This window comes from Oncorhynchus clarkii, chromosome 14 (genome assembly GCF_045791955.1).
Source record: "Oncorhynchus clarkii lewisi isolate Uvic-CL-2024 chromosome 14, UVic_Ocla_1.0, whole genome shotgun sequence".
Lineage (NCBI taxonomy): Eukaryota > Metazoa > Chordata > Actinopteri > Salmoniformes > Salmonidae > Oncorhynchus > Oncorhynchus clarkii.
Window position 1 is genome coordinate 21859310 of NC_092160.1, and position 19283 is coordinate 21878592.

General features: G+C 43.3%; 1 protein-coding gene across 1 annotated transcript in view; it reads right to left on the reverse strand.

Annotated features, from left to right (window-relative positions):
• The window catches only part of LOC139366412 (mediator of RNA polymerase II transcription subunit 12-like), a 48317-nt gene extending 35451 nt beyond the window's left edge, over positions 1 to 12866 (reverse strand). Inside the window, exons 1-8 of the mRNA XM_071103867.1 lie at positions 12720 to 12866; positions 11822 to 11926; positions 11514 to 11705; positions 11021 to 11180; positions 10573 to 10748; positions 2440 to 2550; positions 716 to 988; positions 210 to 356 (exon numbers count right to left, since the gene is read on the reverse strand). Of these exons, the coding sequence (XP_070959968.1) occupies positions 210 to 356; positions 716 to 988; positions 2440 to 2550; positions 10573 to 10748; positions 11021 to 11180; positions 11514 to 11705; positions 11822 to 11926; positions 12720 to 12821 (1266 nt within the window). The 5' untranslated portion in view covers positions 12822 to 12866. The remainder of the gene's footprint in view (positions 1 to 209; positions 357 to 715; positions 989 to 2439; positions 2551 to 10572; positions 10749 to 11020; positions 11181 to 11513; positions 11706 to 11821; positions 11927 to 12719) is intronic.
• Positions 12867 to 19283: the final 6417 nt, after the last annotated feature.

A 19283-nucleotide genomic window follows, 5' to 3' on the forward strand; every position in this document is an offset into this window, starting at 1 on the left:
CAAAACCCAAATGCATTAGCCATAATCCAAAACCCAAATGCATTAGTCATAATCCGAAACCCAAATACATTAGTCCTAATCTAACCCCCAAATATATTAGTCTTAACCCAAACTCTAAGCAATATAAAGCCAATGCCAAAGGTACAGTGGCATGGAATATCTTCCAAGGCGGGAAGAAACCTTGACAGGAACCAGACCCTGGGCCTTACCTGCTGTGTAAAGGTGCTGTTGCCCCCTGGCATGGGCAGGTTGGACGGGGATATGGGGAGTAGGTCCAGTGGGGAACCAGTCTTGTTCCGGCTGTCTGTCAGAGAGTAGTGCCACACCAGGGCACTGGGACAGCACAGCACGATACTCTGATGAAACCAAGACCAGCAAAAGAAGAATTCAGGGATGTGATTGACATTATGGGAAATCAGGAAAAATGTAATCTACAATAGAATTTCATCAGGAACAATCCCAAACTTGATAATGTAACCAGAGCTAGTTTACCAACATAGCCATGTACTTACTATACTAGCCCCATGGCTTAACAATAACATTAATAGTAGTGTAATAGTATTTACTATTCTAGCCTCATGACTTAACAGTAATATGAATAGTACTTACTATTCTAGCCTCATGACTCAACAGTCATATTAATAGCAGTGTAATAGTACTGCAGTAGCAGACAATCCATTCAATTCAGTGGAAAGGCTATTCCGTGTGTTTGTACCTGTAGCATGCAACTGAGCCCAAACACCAAGGGCCTGTGTTGAGGGCAGATGTAGAAGTCTGTGAAGGGGGTCTGGGGTTGGTTGCCCCCCGTGGGCTGGGAGGTGGGTGTGGGGGGCAGGGTGTTCCCCGGCTGTGCCAGGATGCTGTGTGCCGGGTGCCCCCCGGAGCCGGGTCCCAGGCTCCCATCGCTTAGCAGCAGGTTGAGGCGTCGCGTGCAGAAGTAGGCCAGTCTCCGAGACAGGTAGGCCGACAGCACGAACTCCCCTGAGTACTGAGGGAGGGGACACGACTCACAATGTCAGTTCTAACCCCCCTGAGTACTGAGGGAGGGGACACGACTCGCAATGTCAGTTCTAACCCCCCTGAGTAGTGAGGGAGGGGACACGACTCGCAATGTCAGTTCTAACCCCCCTGAGTAGTGAGGGAGGGGACACGACTCGCAATGTCAGTTCTAACCCCCCTGAGTAGTGAGGGAGGGGACACGACTCGCAATGTCAGTTCTAACCCCCCTGAGTAGTGAGGGAGGGGACACGACTCGCAATGTCAGTTCTAACCCCCCTGAGTAGTGAGGGAGGGGACACGACTCGCAATGTCAGTTCTAACCCCCCTGAGTAGTGAGGGAGGGGACACGACTCGCAATGTCAGTTCTAACCCCCCTGAGTAGTGAGGGAGGGGACACGACTCGCAATGTCAGTTCTAACCCCCCTGAGTAGTGAGGGAGGGGACACGACTCGCAATGTCAGTTCTAACCCCCCTGAGTAGTGAGGGAGGGGACACGACTCGCAATGTCAGTTCTAACCCCCCTGAGTAGTGAGGGAGGGGACACGACTCACAATGTCAGTTCTAACCCCCCTGAATAGTGAGGGAGGGGACACGACTCACAATGTCAGTTCTAACCCCCCTGAGTAGTGAGGGAGGGGACACGACTCACAATGTCAGTTCTAACCCCCCTGAGTAGTGAGGGAGGGGACACGACTCACAATGTCAGTTCTAACTCTTCAGAGCTGTTAAGTAATCACAGCAATGGAATATAGGGGAAAAACTGGGGAGGGTAGCTAGGTCAGCCTCAATGATGTACAGTTGGGGGCATTCATAACTTAACATTTACTGCAGCTCAGGTAAAAACATGTTCTTTAAAGTAGATTAAACTGCACTTCCAAGGGCATATGTCAGAATTTATTTTCATTAGACGATTGCTACTTTACTTGGTGCTTGACATCACCCTGCAAGATAATTTGTTGCATTAACAATGTACCATTGTTGCACAAAAAGGAATTTGAAAAATATGTTTTTAATGTCCCCAATTGTATAATTAGAGGATGTAAGAACCTGGACTTTCCCTGATTAGTGAAGATAAACTACATCTCTGAGTGTCTCAAGTTACTTCTTCCACATGAAATACATGGTTTGCTACTGGATGGAGAATGAAATTCATCACTGCATTAGGAGAAAGATAGCCTAGTGGTTAGAGCATTGGGCCAGTAACTGAACGGTTGCTAGTTCGCATCCCAAAGCTGACAAGGTGAAAAATCTGCCGATGTGCCCTTGAACAAGGAACCTAACCCTAATTGCTCCGAGGGTGTCTCGGGGAGAGTGGGATAAGCAAAAACCACATTTCCAATTCACACATGCATATTAATACACGTGTGAAATAGGACAAATAGAAGCACCCACCAAATTATTATTAAGATGGGAGCTAAAGGGATCGTATATCGACATTACCTGTAGCAGGAGGGGCAGCAGCAGCTTCAGAAGCTCATCCTCTCCAGGTCGGACTTTCTCGAAGCATTCCAACACCCACGTCAGGAACTCGTGTCTATCTAGCATGCCATCCTGAACACAAGCAAACAACCGTTTGTAATTGCTTGTTCTTCTACTGCATGAAGTATTTATGGTAAGTTAAAGTGACGCTCCAGAACTTTGTATAATTTCAGCCATTAGTTTTGAAAGTGGTGATCACGAGCAAAAGCAGGACCCCGTTTTTTGTGTACTACGTGATCCACTTCCTATGATAAGTTACACCATGCATTTTTGTTGTTGCAATTCGTATGATATGTTACAAACCTAATTGGTACAATTTATGTTATGAGTTTGTTGCGCTTAAGATTCCGGACTGCATCTTTAACGCTGTGCAATTACTCCACTTCACTATTAGTCAGTGTAAACAATGATGCGGACGAGCAAGAGACGATCACCCAAAAAAATTCCTAAACTGTTTTGTCGTGCTTGTGATTCTATCTGGCCTTAGTCATAAAATGCATACATTGTCTTATCAGTTACCTCATAGTTTAGTTGACAACAGAAATGGCTCACCCTCTAAATATAAGCTAACTTGCTAGCTGTTTACTGCTATTTTTCTTATGCAGTGACAGAGTGAAATAGGGTTATACTACCATGACAGACAGCTGTGTAATGACAAAAAGCAAACATTGAAGTCACAAAATTCTAACCAAGTAACAACTCCAATATATATATATATATAGTGGGGCAAAAAGGTATTTAGTCAGCCACCAATTGTGCAAGTTCTCCAACTTAAAAAGATGAGGGGCCCGTAATTTTCATCATAGGTACACTTCAACTATGACAGACAAAATGAGGGGAAAAAAATCCAGAAAATCATTGTAGGATTTTTAATTTATTTATTTGCAAATTATGGTGGAAAATAAGTATTTGGTCAATAACAAAAGTTTCTCTCAATACTTTGTTATATACCCTTTGTTGGCAATGACAGAGGTCAAACGTTTTTTGTAAGTCTTCACAAGGTTTTCACACACTGTTGCTGGTATTTTGGCCCATTCCTTCATGCAGATCTCCTCTAGAGCAGTGATGCTTTGGGGCTGTTGCTGGGCAACACAAACTTTCAACTCCCTCCAAAGATTTTCTATGGGGTTGAGATCTGGAGACTGGCTAGGCCACTCCAGGACTTTGAAATGCTTCTTACGAAGCCACTCCTTCGTTGCCCGGGCAGTGTGTTTGGGATCATTGTCATGCTGAAAGACCCAGCAAGGTTTCATCTTCAATGCCCTTGCTGATGGAAGGAGGTTTTCAATCAAAATCTCACGATACATGGCCCCATTCATTCTTTCCTTTACACGGATCAGTTGTCCCTTTGCAGAAAAACAGCCCCAAAGCATGTTTCCACCCCCATGCTTCACAGTAGGTTTTTACCAAAAAGTTATATTTTGGTTTCATCTGACCATATGACATTCTCCCAATCTTCTTCTGGATCATCCAAATGCTCTCTAGCAAACTTCAGACGGGCCTGGACACATCTGGCACTGCAGGATTTGAGTCCCTGGCCTCGTAGTGTGTTACTGATGGTAGGCTTTGTTACTTTGGTCCCAGCTCTCTGCAGGTCATTCACTAGGTCCCCCCGTATGGTTCTGGGATTTTTGCTCACTGTTCTTGTGATCATTTTGACTCCACGGGGTGAGATCTTGCGTGGAGCACCAGATCGAGGGAGATTATCAGTGGTCTTGTATGTCTTCCATTTCCTAATAATTGCTCCCACAGTTGATTTCTTCAAACCAAGCTGCTTACCTATTGCAGATTCAGTCTTCCCAGCCTGGTGCAGGTCTACAATTTTGGATTTTTTTCCCCCTCATTAGGTCTGTCATAGTTGAAGTGTACCTATGATGAAAATTACAGGCCTCTCTCATCTTTTTAAGTGGGAGAACTTGCACAATTGGGGGCTGACTAAATACTTTTTTGCCCCACTGTATGTATGTATATATATATATGACTTCAATGTTTGCATTTTGTCATTACACAGCGCTATATATACAGTGGGGCAAAAAAGTATTTAGTCAGCCACCAATTGTGCAAGTTCTCCCACTTAAAAAGATGAGGCCTGTAATTTCCACCATATTTTGCAAATAAATTCATTAAAAATCCTACATTGTGATTTTCTGGATTTTTTTCCCTCATTTTGTCTGTCATAGTTGAAGTGTACCTTTGATGAAAATTACAGGCCTCATCTTTTTAAGTGAGAGAACTTGCAAAATTGGTGGCTGACTAAATACTTTTTTGCACCACTGTATGTATGTATGTATGTATGTATGTATGTATGTATATACACACACACACACACTGCTCAAAAAAATAAAGGGAACACTTAAACAACACAATGTAACTCCAAGTCAATCACACTTCTGTCAAATCAAACTGTCCATTTAGGAAGCAACACTGATTGACAATACATTTCACATGCTGTTGTGCAAATGGAATAGACAACAGGTGGAAATTATAGGCAATTAGCAAGACACCCCCAATAAAGGAGTGGTTCTGCAGGTGGTGACCACAGACCACTTCTTAGTTCCTGTGCTTCCTGGCTGATGTTTTGGTCACTTTTGAATGCTGGCGGTGCTTCTACTCTAGTGGTAGCATGAGACGGAGTCTACAACCCACACAAGTGGCTCAGGTAGTGCAGCTCATCCAGGATGGCACATCAATGCGAGCTGTGGCAAGAAGGTTTGCTGTGTCTGTCAGCGTAGTGTCCAGAGCATGGAGGCGCTACCAGGAGTCAGGCCAGTACATCAGGAGACGTGGAGGAGGCCGTAGGAGGGCAACAACCCAGCAGCAGGACCGCTACCTCCGCCTTTGTGCAAGGAGGAGCAGGAGGAGCACTGCCAGAGCCCTGCAAAATGACCTCCAGCAGGCCACAAATGTGCATGTGTCTGCTCAAACGGTCAGAAACAGACTCCATGAGGGTGGTATGAGGGCCCGACGTCCACAGTTGGGGGTTGTGCTTACAGCCCAACACCGTGCAGGACATTTGGCATTTGCCAAAGAACACAAAGGTTGGCAAATTCGCCACTGGCGCCCTGTGCTCTTCACAGATGAAAGCAGCTTCACACTGAGCACATGTGACAGACGTGACAAAGTCTGGAGACGCCGTGGAGAATGTTCTGCTGCCTGCAACATCCTCCAGCATGACCGGTTTGGCGGTGGGTCAGTCATGGTGTGGGGTGGCATTTCTTTGGGGGGCCGCACAGCCCTCCATGTGTTTTCCAGAGGTAGCCTGACTGCCATTAGGTCTGAGATGAGATCCTCAGACCCCTTGTGAGACCATATGCTGGTGCGGTTGGCCCTGGGTTCCTCCTAAAGCAAGACAATGCTAGACCTCATGTGGCTGGAGTGTGTCAGTAGTTCCTGCAAGAGGAAGGCATTTATGCTATGGACTGGCTCGCCCGTTCCCCAGACCTGAATCCAATTGAGCACATCTGGGACATCATGTCTCGCTCCATCCACCAACGCCACGTTGCACCACAGACTGTCCAGGAGTTGGCGGATGCTTTAGTTCAGGTCTGGGAGGAGATCCCTCAGGAGACCATCCGCCACCTCATCAGGAGCATGCCCAGGCGTTGTAGGGAGGTCATACAGGCACGTGGGGGCCACACACACTACTGAGCCTCATTTTGACTTGTTTTAAGGACATTACATCAAAGTTTGATCAGCCTGTATTGTGGTATTCCACTTGAATTTTGAGTGTGACTCCAAATCCAAACCTCCATGGGTTGATAAATTTGATTTCCATTGATAATTTTTGTGTGATTTTGTTGTCAGCACATTCAACTATGTAAAGAAAAAAGTATTTAATAAGAATATTTCATTCATTCAAATCTAGGATGTGTTATTTTAGTGTTCCCTTTATTTTTTTTGAGCAGTATATAAAATACATCTCACAGCAAGAACTGGTAAATCTGGTGAGGAGATGCACTACAGTACTTAATGCAGCTGGTGGTCACACCAGATTCTGACTGTTACTTTTGACCCCCCCCTTTGTTATCCACATGTCTGTGGAACTTGTTCAGTACATGCCTCAGTTGTTGAATCTTGTTGTGTTCATACAAATGTTACACATGTTGGGTTTGCTGAAAATAAACACAGTTGACAGTGAGAGGACGTTTCCTCTCAGTGCCTTCAGAAAGTATTCAGACCATGTGACTTTTTCCTCATTTTGTTCCTTTACAGCACATATGTCAGAGTCAAGGCCCGCGGGCCACATCCGGCCCGCAAGAAGGTTTTTTACGGCCCCTGGGATGATCTTGATTTATTATTAGAACCGGCCCGCAGCAAGCCGGCAGCCCGCAGATCTTTTACACGCACCAATACTACATTTCCCACAATGCAAAGGTGACGCACCGAGCAGTAGGCTGCTTCATTTCAATATTTATTGGCACAGCAGTCGTCAGCATCACAGTAAAATTAACTTTCAGATACCCATCAAAAATGGCAAAACGGAAGGTGGATACTGAGAACCGGGGGTTTCAAACAAGGTGGGAGTCGGAGTATATGTTCACGAAGGTAGCTGGAAAACCTGTGTGTCTTCTGTGTGGAGAAAGTGTGGCGGTACTGAAAGAGTATAATCTGAGACGACATTATGAAACGAAACACGCGGACAAAAACAAGAATATGGACATGGAACAAAGGCTACAAAAGGCAGAGGAATTAAAACGAGGCCTCAAATCTCGACAGGCTCTGTTCAAAAAAGCCAAATCACAAGGCCAGGCTGCTGTCAAGGCCAGTTTTATTTTGGCAGAAGAGATCGCTAAATCAGCCCGGCCATTTACGGAGGGGGATTTCATCAAAAACTGCATGATTAAAGTTTGTGACGAAGTTTGCCCAGAAAAAAGGCAACTCTTTTTAAATGTGAGTCTGAGCAGAAACACCATTGCCGAGAGAGTAGACCAGTTGTCCATCAATCTAAAAGAGCAGCTTGTGAAAAAGGGAAAAGATTTTATTGCATATTCCTTGGCTGTGGATGAGAGCACCGACATTTCTGACATTGCCCAGTTGTCAATTTTCATCCGCGGAGTGGACTCCAGCCTAAGCGTGACAGAGGAGTTTTTGGCTTTACGTCCTATGCATGGCACAACTACGGGGCATGATTTGTATGAAGAGGTGTCAAGATGTGTAAATGAGATGGAGCTGCCTTGGGAAAAACTCGTGGGTTTGACAACCGACGGAGCACCTGCGATGTGTGGACACAGGAGCGGACTGGTGGCGAAGATACGGGAAAAGATGCAAGAGGAAAACGCGACAGGTGAGCTGACAGCTTATCATTGTATCATACACCAGGAAGCGTTGTGCGGTAAAGCCTTGAAAATGGAGCATGTAATGAGCATCATCACGCGCACAGTTAACTTTATCAGAGCCAAAGGTTTGAATCACCGCCAGTTCAAGGCATTTCTGACGGAGTTAGAAACGGAGCATGGTGATTTGCCTTATCACACAGAGGTGCGATGGCTAAGCCAGGGAAAGGTGCTTCAAAGATGTTTCGAGCTTCGTGAGGAGATTTGTCTATTCTTGGACAGCAAAGGGAAAGACACAACACAACTCCGAGACGAAATGTTTCTGTGTGAAATGGCTTTTCTGTGTGACATTACGAGTCATCTGAATGCAATAAACTTGCAGCTGCAGGGTCGGGATCGTGTCATCTCTGATATGTACAGTACAGTGAAGGCATTTAAAACCAAACTGACTCTGTGGGAGACGCAGATGCGGAAAGAAAATTTGAGCCACTTTCCCAGCTGCCAGACCATGAAAGAGAAGCTCTCTACCAGTGCGTTCCCGAGCACACAGTTGGCTGATAAAATAGGTATGCTTACCACTGACTTTCGACGCCGATTTGCTGACTTTGAAGCACAAAAAAGCAGGTTGGAACTGCTCGGTAACCCATTTGCTGTTGACGTGGAAAGCTCACCACCAAACCTCCAAATGGAGTTGATTGACCTCCAATGCAATGATGCACTGAGGGAAAAATATGCGGCAGTGGGTGCTGCGGAGTTTGCCCGTTTCCTCCCCGGCACAATGCCCCAGCTGCGCATCCAGGCTGCTCAAACGTTGTCTATGTTTGGCAGCACATACCTGTGTGAACAACTGTTTTCTTTGATGAACCTGAACAAAACATCACACAGAAGTCGACTTACTGCTGAACACCTCCACTCAATTCTGAGGATTTCTTCAGCTCAGAGCCTTACCCCGAACATTGATGAACTTGTGGAAAAGATGGGACACCACCAAGTATCACCCTCAACCTCAAACAAGTGAACATTACTGTGCAATCACATATTTAGAGTTTTTACTCAGTTCAAGTTTAAAAGTTAAAATTTAATATTTGTTTTCACTGCATGTTACTTCTCCTTAAACAAAGTGTTGTTTTTGATTAATAGATTTTTGCACTTTATTTTTTTGTATTTCAATCCAATTATATTTTAAAAATATTTCAGTTGAGTGGATGATAGAAAATTGCTATTATTGTTTTTTCTTTGAAGTAAATTTAGCCCACTTTTGCTAAAATAGAAAATATAGTCTACTGATGGTGCCTTGAATACCGGTTTCTTTCATTTAATGTTCATGTTATGGGGATATTTATATAAAGGAAATTTGTCTTTTGTGTCTGTTGAAAATTAAAGATTACTGACAGAGCCATAAGAAAATATTGCTTTATTTATCTGATCATATTGTAATATATTTGTTAGGTTTTCAGTAGGTTCAATTAGGTTCACTAGACTATATGCGTCATTTAAAAATTTTTCAATGAACATTCGAACAGTCCGGCCCTCGTCTTGTAGCTGATTTTTTTATTTGGCCCTCCGTCCATTTGACTTTGACACCCCTGCTTTACAGCCTTGTTCTAAAATGGATTAAATAAAAAATCCTCAGCAATTTTCACACAATACCCCATAATGACAAAGTGAAAACAGGTTCAGAAAGTTTTGCAAATGTATAAAAAAATTACAGAAATATTCAGACCCTTTGCTATGAGACTCGAAATTGAGCTCAGGTGCATCCGGTTTCCATTGATCATCCTTGAGAAGTTTCTAAAACCTGATTCGTTCACCTGTGGTAAATTCAATTGATTGGACATGATTTGGAAAGGCACACACCTGTCTATATAAGGTCCCACAGTTGACAGTGCATGTCAGAGCAAAAACCAAGCCATGAGGTCGAAGGAATTGTCCGTAGAGCTCCGAGACAGGATTGTGTCAAGGCACAGATCTGGGGAAGAGTACTAAAAATGTCTGCAGCATTGAAGGTCCCCCAAGAACACAGTGGTCTCCATCATACTTAAATGGAAGATGTTTAGAACCACCAAGACTCATTCTAGAGCTGGCCGCCCAGCCAAACTGAGCAATCGGGGGAGAAGAGCCTTGGTCAGGGAGGTGACCAAGAAAAACCTGCTCCAGAGTGCTCAGGACCTCAGACTGGGGCGAAGGTTCACCTTCCAACAGGACTATGACACTAAGCACACAGCCAAGACAACACAGGAGTGGCTTCAGGACACGTCTCTGACTGTCCTTGAGTGGCCCAGCCAGAGACCGGACTTGAACCCGATCGAACATCTCTGGAGAGAACTGAAAAGGCACCCAAGTCATAGACTGTTCTTTCTGCTACCGCACGGCAAACGGTACCGGAGCGCCAAGTCTAGGTCCAAAAGGCTCCTTAACAGCTTCTAACCCGAAGCTATAAGACTGCCGAACAATTAATCAGATGGCCACCCGGACTATTTACTTCAACACCTTCTTTTGATTTTACACTGCTGCTACTCGCTGTTTATTATCTATGCAGTCACTTTACCCCAACCTACATGTACAAACTACCTCGACTAACCTGTACACCTGCACATTGACTCGGTACCGGTACCCCCGTATATAGTCTCGTTATTGTTATGTAATTTTATTATGTTACTTTTTATTTTTTACTTTAGTAAAGATATAAGATATAAGATATAAGATATAAGATTTTACTTTATGGCAGATACATAGGTCCCCGGTGGAGACAGACGTGGAACCTGAGATAGGCAGGCAAACAGACAAAAAAAACAACAGACAAACCAAAGGACCAACCAACCTGGAACATGAACATGGCCAGCTTCTCGTTGTACTCCCACTGCTTCATGGCCGTGTCCACCTCGGCCGGATTGGCCGGGAGGGGGGAGCCACAGCCCTGGCTGGGAGACTGGCGGTAAAACTCGGCCACCTTCTGCAACTGCTCCCACAGGTACTTAGTGATGATCTGAGTCCATTCTGCAGTGCAGACAGAAATAACATACAGTTAGAGTTCAATTCATCCCAGTGGCATATGCTCCTGTTAATGCAGCATGACTGAGCAAAATTCTAGAGATGTAGCAGCCTATCTTTTCTAAATGGCAGTGAACACACTCAGGATATTGGAATGTTCCATTATTGAGGAGCTTTGGCCACAGGGGGCTAGCTGGAACATGCTCAATCATAAAAAAAACGATTTTGTTCAAGGGAGAATGGTTAGGCTATATATTTTTTAAGGAGTGCTTGATTACCTATGCAGGGGTCAATCACGTGCCGCTTCTTGACTTTTGTTTCTGTGATGGCGGCGTGATACGCACAGGTCATCTTGATCATCCATGCCGAACGCATCACAGGTACTGTGTACTTGGCCAAGTAGCCAAAAACCTCCTCCTTTTTACTAAAGATTGGCACCTGGTACACAAATCCAAACAAACCCAGTAAAGGAAGATGCAGCAGAAAAATAACATAAATTTTTTATAATTTACAAGTCAGTCTTATAAATCGCAACGTAGTTACTTTGAATAATATTAGAAAGATAGTGTATAAGTCTCCCAAGGCAGACATATTGCGGTTAAATTTGAGTTGGTCACAGGAAGAATAGGGCCACGTTCAGCAGGCAAACATTTTGGAACTATATATATAAATGTCAGAGTCTTGTTCGTTTTACATACAGTAACATATTTCTATCACAATGTGATGCTCTGCTGAACGTGCCCCCAAGGGTGTTTTGGTACAAAGTCCTACCTTCTTGGCCAGCTGGGTGAGAGGTTTAGTCCCAGCCAAGTCTGTAAACCAGTTGTTGATAGAGCTCTGTGACCTGGCAGTAACGAGCCAGAAATTGTCCTTCTGGTTGACCTGAGGCTTCCGTTTGCCTGTGTCTGGAAATGTGTTGTAGCGCAACTTCTCTGCAATGATGCTGCTGAAGTTTGAACTAATCTGTTTGGGTAATAGGAAAGTATGCTATGAACAAGAGATCCTACAACATATGCATCATTATTCACTACATGTGTCTGATACAGATGACAAAGAAACAGTGACGAGTAGAAGATCACCTTTGAGGGATTGAAGTTGACATTTTTAGCACTTCCATGTTCATCCCCAGACACAGCCGGTTGATTATTAAATCCTTGCTTCACATTCAACGCAGTCAATTCATCCTGGAACACAAATGATTTACATTAGTTCTCTATTGTGAAATTCAAACCATGCAGTTGATGAAGTCACCCAATGAGCACATGTACTGGACACTGGATACCACATTCGCCACCTTTGTTTACAAAACAAATGATTATCTCAGTGGGGGACTGCTTTGCCAACTAGGTAACTAGCTAGCTACATGATCAAATTGAGTTGAGGTTGTTGGGCAATTATTATTATTTGTTTTACTAAGTCTTAGGATCCCATTCCACATATGCCAGAAACGTTAAGTGACATGTCAAAGAAGCTAAATACATCATGACCATCAATGACGACATTTAACTAGCTAACCTACATTAGCTAGTTGCTAATAAGGCTAACGTTAGCTAGCTATCTACCAAGCTGCTCCAAATGTATCCTAGTTGTGTTGCTAGTTAACGTTATTTGAAATGCAAACAACGGTTCGTGAAATATTTGTTCATTTGAAAGTTAACCAAAATTATATTTGTCGTATCATTTAGCTAGCTAGCGTTAACTAAATTACGACTTAACGTTAGCCCCATAGAAAGCTATCAAGATAGCTAGCCAGCTAGCTAGTTGGTGTTTTCAGTGCGAGCAGGCAAAATGACAAGCCAAGTAGCTGTTCATTGTTATTACTAGAGAGACTGGTTTGGGCCTGATAGCCGTCTGGGGGGATTAACGTTAGCTAACGTTAGCAACCATAGCGTAGCTAAGGGCTCATTTCCAAATAGGCTCTTTGTGCCCATTTCTCTTTGCAACGTTGGTTTGACAAACGATTTAAGTTTATCTGACCTCTTTTTGCTTTGGGTCTTGGGGATAAACGTCCGGAGGTCCGAGTCGTGGCCGCTTCAGGGGCCGGTGTTCGTAACTTAAGATCCCGAAAGCAGCCATCATCCAGCGGCATCACAGCCAAGGCTTTCCCCTTTCCGTTCGAGTCTTGGAAGCCGGAAGAACGCCGACGCAGACCAATGCAGACAAGAACTCAAATATATCCCATAATACCCCACTGCATGTCATTTCATATTCTAGCTACAAAATAATACAATTATCTATTACTTTCCCCCATTTGTACTCATGCTATATGTTTATTTATAAACCGGTTAGTTTAGATGCTGGATGCTGATTGGCTGAAACAGTATGTTTAATGCATAGTGTGGGATTTACTCTGTCTGATATTGCAACAAAGTGTTTGTCCGCTAAACAGTCTCTCTCATTGTACAAATTGTCTCTGTCTGGCTGAAGATATAAATGGATTTGCTGAACAGAAAGTTGGTTGAATATTATGTAGCCTTAGCCCAGGGGTTCTCGAAGTGGGGGTCCGCGGTACTGTAGGGGGTATTTATTAATACTAACAAAAACAGGTTCAACGAATTTTGGACAAGGGATGCGTGGAATACATTTAGAGGGAGTAATACAATACAACGTAATATAATTAATCTACAATTTATGTTTTTAACCGTGGGCAACATGGGCTTGGGAGGTTCACAAGGATATTGATATCCACAGTACTCCATCAACTGTACATTTTTCAACTCAATACTTATTTTATTCCCCAAAATGTATATATTTTTTATCATGAATGCACTGTAATGTAAGATTTAAAACAATGTGTATAATTGTATGATATTAGCTTTAAAGTGGCAACAACAAAAAATATATATGCCTGTGACAAAATGTGTAGAATTGCAGGAAATTAGATTGAAAATGGCTCAATTTCCTCTCTGAAGCCAAGAGGCAGGGCTTTTTAAATGTTCCTCATCATGGCCCAATGTCAGTTAAAAATAGCATACAAGGAGTTTATCTCACTTCAGTTGTGTTCTGATTATGAGGGGGTTCCTGATGAAGATGCTATAACAAAAGGGGTCCCTGGCCCCAAAAAGTTTGAGAACACCTGGCCTAGCTTATGGAGATAACAATTTGTTCAGAAGCTGCCTCATCATATTTTCATCTCAGACACCATGGACACACTCCAATTTGCATACCACCCCCAAAAAGATCCACAGACAACATAATATCTATTGCACTCCTCACTGCCCTTTCTCACCTAGACAAAAGGTACAATTATAAAACCCATCGACACTGAACAAAAATATAAATGCAAAAAGTAAAGTGTTGCTCCCATGTTTCATGAGCTGAAATAAAATATCCCAACATTTTTCCATATTCACAAAAAGCTTATTTTTCTCAAATTTTGTGCACAAATTTGCTTACATCCCTGTTTGTGAGCATTTCTCATTTGCAAAGATAATCCATCCACCTGACAGGTGTGGCATATCAAGAAGCTGATTTAACAGCATGTGCACCTTGTAGTGGGGACAATAAAAGGCCTCTCAAAAAACATGCAGTTTTGTCACACAACGCAATGCCACAGATGTCTCAAGTTTTGTGAACAGAGTGCCCCATGGTGACTGTGGAGTTATGGTATGGGCAGGCATAAACTACAATTGCATTTTGTCTAAGGTAATTTGAATGCACAAAAATACCATGACGAGATCCTGAGGCCCATTATGAGGCCCATTTTTTTAAAGGTATCTGCAACCAACATATCTATTCCCAGTCATGTAAAATCAATAGATTAGGGCCTAATAAATGTATTTCAATTGATTGATTTCCTCATATGAATGGTAAAACTCAGTCAAATCAATTAAATTGTTGCATTTACATTTTTGTTCAGTATAAATGAATGTCTATTCTTGTCTTAAGAGAATAGTGCAAACGCCAGATGGGCTGGTCCAAGTGCCCCTGTCTAAATTGTGTGTGCGGGGTGTGTGTTGTCCTTATTGTAACACACATTTTAAGCCATTATTTGACTTATTACACTGAATCCTTATTTAGTTATAGCCATACAAAATCCACGTAGTTCCTCATTAGAATAAATGTTGGCCATCATGAAAATATGGTGCTTGTCTAATCCACTTCATCTCAAGTCAAATCATTGGTCACATACACAAAAACTCAGCAATAATAAAAATTTCCTCTCAATGTCAACTGCGTTTATTTTAAGCAAACGTAATGTGTAAATATTTGTATGAACATAACAAGATTCAACAACTGAGACATAAACTGAACAAGTTCCACAGACATGTGAATAGCAGAAATTGAATAATGTGTCCCTGAACAAAGGGGGGGGGGTCAAAAGTAACAGTATCTGCATTAAGTACTGCAGTGCATCTCCTCCTCGTGGACTGCACCAGACTTGCCAGTTCTTGCTGTGAGATGTTACCTCACTCTTCCACCAAGGCACCTGCAAGTTCCCGGATATTTCTGGGGGGGAATGGCCCTAGCCCTCACCCTCCGATTCAATAGGTCCCAGACGTGCTCAATGGGATTGAGATCCGGTCTCTTCGCTGGCCATGGCAGAACACTGACATTCCTGTCTTGCAGGAAATCAGACACAGAACGATGGCTGGTGGCATTGTCATGCTGAAGGGTCATGTCAGGATGAGCCTGCAGGAAGGGTACCACATGAGGGAGGAGGATGCCTTCCATGTAACGCACAGAGTTGAGACAGTCTGCAATGACAACAAGCTCAGTCCGATGATGCTGTGACACACCGCCCCAGACCATGACGAACCCTCCACCTCGATCCCGCTCCAGAATACAGGCCTCGGTGTAACGCTCATTCCTTCGACGATAAACGCGAATCCGACCATCACCCCGGTGAGACGAAACCGTGACATGTCAGTGAAGAGCACTTTTTGCCAGTCCTGTCTGGTCCAGCGACGATGGGTTTGTGCCCATACGAGACGTTGTTGCCGGTGATGTCTGGTGAGGACCTGCGTACAAGCCCTCAGTCCAGCCTCTCTCAGCCTATTGCGGACAGTCTGAGCGCTGATAGTCTGAGGGATTGCGGACAGTCTGAGGGATTGTGCGTTCCTGGTGTAACTCGGGCAGTTGTTGTTGCCATCCTGTACCTGTCCCGCAGGTGTGATGTTTGGATATACCGATCCTGTGCAGGTGTTGTTACACATGGTCTGCCACTGCTAGGATGATCAGTCTTGTCTCCCTGTAGCGCTGTCTTAGGCATCTCACAGTACGGACATTGCAATTTATTGCCCTGGCCACATATGCAGTCCTCATGCCTCCTTGCAGCATGCCTAAGGCACGTTCACGCAAATGAGCAGGGACCCTGGGCATCTTTCTTTTGGTGTTTTTCAGAGTCAGTAGAAAGGCCTCTTTAGTGTCCTAAGTTTTCATAACTGTGACCTTAATTGCCTACCGTCTATAAGCTGTTAGTGTCTTAACGACGTTCCACAGGTGCATCTTCATTAATTGTTTATGGGTCTTTGAATAAGAATGGGAAACAGTGTTTAAACACTTTACAATGAAGATCTGTGAAGTTCTTTGGATTTTTACGAATTATCTTTGAAAGACAGGTTCCTGTAAAAGGTCTGTTTCTTTTTTTTCTGAGTTTATTTTGATGTTATTGCGGGTGTAGCGAAATGCTTGTGTTCCTAGCGCCAGCAGTGCAGTAGTATCTAACAATTCACACAAATCTAAAAGTAAAAGAATGGAATTAAGAAATATATACTGTAAATATTAGGACGCGCAATGTCAGAGTGGAATGACTAGAATACAGTATATACATATGAGTAATGTAAAATATGCAATTTCATATCTATATACTGTATTTTATACCATCTATTGCATCTTACCTATGCCACTCAGCCATCACTCATCCATATGTTTATATGTACATCTTCCTATTACATCCCTTTACATTTGTGTGTATTAGGTAGTTGTGGAACTGTTAGATTACTTGTTAGATATTAATGCACTGTCGGAACTAGAAGCACAAGCATTTCGCTACACTCGCGTTAACATCTGCTAACCATGTGTATGTGACCAATAAAATTTGATTTGAAATGAGTAAAACATTATCTAAAAATTATTACATTGACCAGTGTTCCATTACTAAAGTGACCAGTGACTCCATGTCTATGTACATAATCCAATTTTATGTACATAATCCAAGGTGCAGGATTGAGTAACCGGGTGGTAGCCGGCTAGTGACAGTGACTAAGTTCAGGGCAGGGTACTGGGTGGAGGCCGGCTTGTGATGGCTATTTAACAGTCTGATGGCCTTGAAATAGAAGCGGTCTCTCGGTCCCAGCTTTGATGCACCTGTACTGACCATGCCTTCTGGATGAAGGGTGGTTGATGTCCTTGGTTATCTTTTTGGCCTTCCTGTGACATCGAGTGCTGTAGGCGTCCTGAATTGAAGTGGATTTAACAACAACAACATCAATAAGGGATCATAGCTTTCACCTGCATTAACCTAGTCAGTCGTCAGAAAGAGCAGGTGTCCTTAATGTTTTGTATATTCAGTGCATTCAGAAAGTATTCAGACCCCTTGACTTTTTCCACATTTTGTTATGTTACAACCTTATTCTAAAATGTATTAAGTTGATTTGTTTCGTCAATCTACACACAATACCCCATAATGACAAATCAAAAACAGGTTTAGAATTGTTTGCTACTTAAAAAATAAAATGACATTTACATAATTACTCAAATGTACTTATTAAGCCCTTTTTACATCAGCAGATATCAAAGTTCTACACAGAAACCCAGCCTAAAACCCTGAACAGCAAGTACTCAGTACTTTGTTGAAGCACCTTTGGCAGCAATTACACCCACAAGTCTTCTTGGGTATGCCCGCTATAAGCTTGGCACACCTATATTTGGGGAGTTTCTCCCATTCTTCTCTGCAGATCCTCTCAAGCTCTGTCAGGTTGGATGGGGAGCGTTGCTGCACAGCTATTTTCACATTCAGAGACTTGTCTCGAAGCTACTCCTGCGTTGTCTTGGCTGTGTACTTAGGGTCATTGTCCTGTTGGAAGGTGACCCTTCACCCCAGTCTGAGGTCCTGAGCGCTCTGGAGCAGGTTTTCATCAAGGATCTCTCTGTACTTTGCTTTGTTAATCTTTTCCTCGATCCTGACTAGTCTCCCAGTCCCGGCAGCTGAAAAACATCCCTACAGCATGATGCTGCCACCACCATGCTTCACTGTAGGGATGGTGCCAGGTTTCCTCCAGATGTGACACTTGGCATTCAGGCCAAAGAGTTCAATCTTGGTTTCATCAGACCAGAGAACCTTGTTTCTCGTCGTCTGAGAGTCCTTTAGTTGCCTTTTGGCAAACTCCAAGCGGAATGTCATGTGCCTTTTACTGAGGAGTGGTTTCCGTCTGGCCACTCTACCATAAAGGCCTGAATGGTGGGGTGCTGCAGAGATGATTGTCCTTCTGGAAGGTTCTCACATCTCCACAAAGGAACTCTGGAGCTCTGTCATAGTGACCATCGGTTCTTGGTCACCTCCCTGACCAAGGCCCTTCTCCCCCGATTGCTCAGTTTGGCCGGACGGCCAGCTCTAGGAAGAGTCTTGGTGGTTCCAAACTTCTTCCATTTAAGATCTGTGCCTCGACACAATCCTGTCTCAGAGCTCTACAGACAATTCCTTCGACCTCATTGCTTGTTTTTTTCTCTGGCATGCAATGTCAACTGCGGGACCTTATGTAGACAGGTGTGTGCCTTTCCAAATCATGTCCAATCAATTGAATTTACCACAGGTGCTCCAATCAAGTTGTAAAAACAAAGGATAATCAATGGAAACAGGATGCACCGGAGCTCAATTTCGAGTCTCATAGCAAAGGGTCTGAATACTTATGTAAATAAGGTATTGCAGTTTGTTATTTTTAATACATTTGCATTAATGTCTAAACCGGTTTCCCTTTGTTATTATGGGGTAGTGTGTGTAGATTGATTAATTTTTTAAAAAGTTATCAATTTTAGAATAAGGCTGTAATGTAACAAAATGTGGAAAAAGGGGTCTGAATACTTTCCGAATGCAAAAATGTCTCAATGGATCTCCTTGTGTGATTTTTGGTGATGATTATCTACGTACCATGTCATAATGGAGCACTTCCCTATATCGTACGTCCATTCTGGCTCAATATATACCCCAACATTCCTACATAAATGACCTTTCACCCTCCACGTTGGGCCCATAGAGATGCCACTACGATTCAAATGGCCTTCTTTCATGTTGTATTATGAAGTTAATAACAAGTTGTTTTGAGAAGATTGTTGTTTTATAATACATTTCATAAATCCAGTTGTCCTTATTAACCGCATAGGGGTCATAACATTCATGCAGTGATTACCACAATTTATCAATGTCCGATAGTGGTTATCATACCAAAATATAGCTCACAGACATTACCCTTGCCACCCCATAGTGGACCAATATGTGAAATTTGTCCCTCTGGCCCATGGACTATTGATCTAATTCGTTATCAGAGCACCATGCATGCCAGGAAGGCACCATATGCGATAACAATGAATGCAAGGACAATA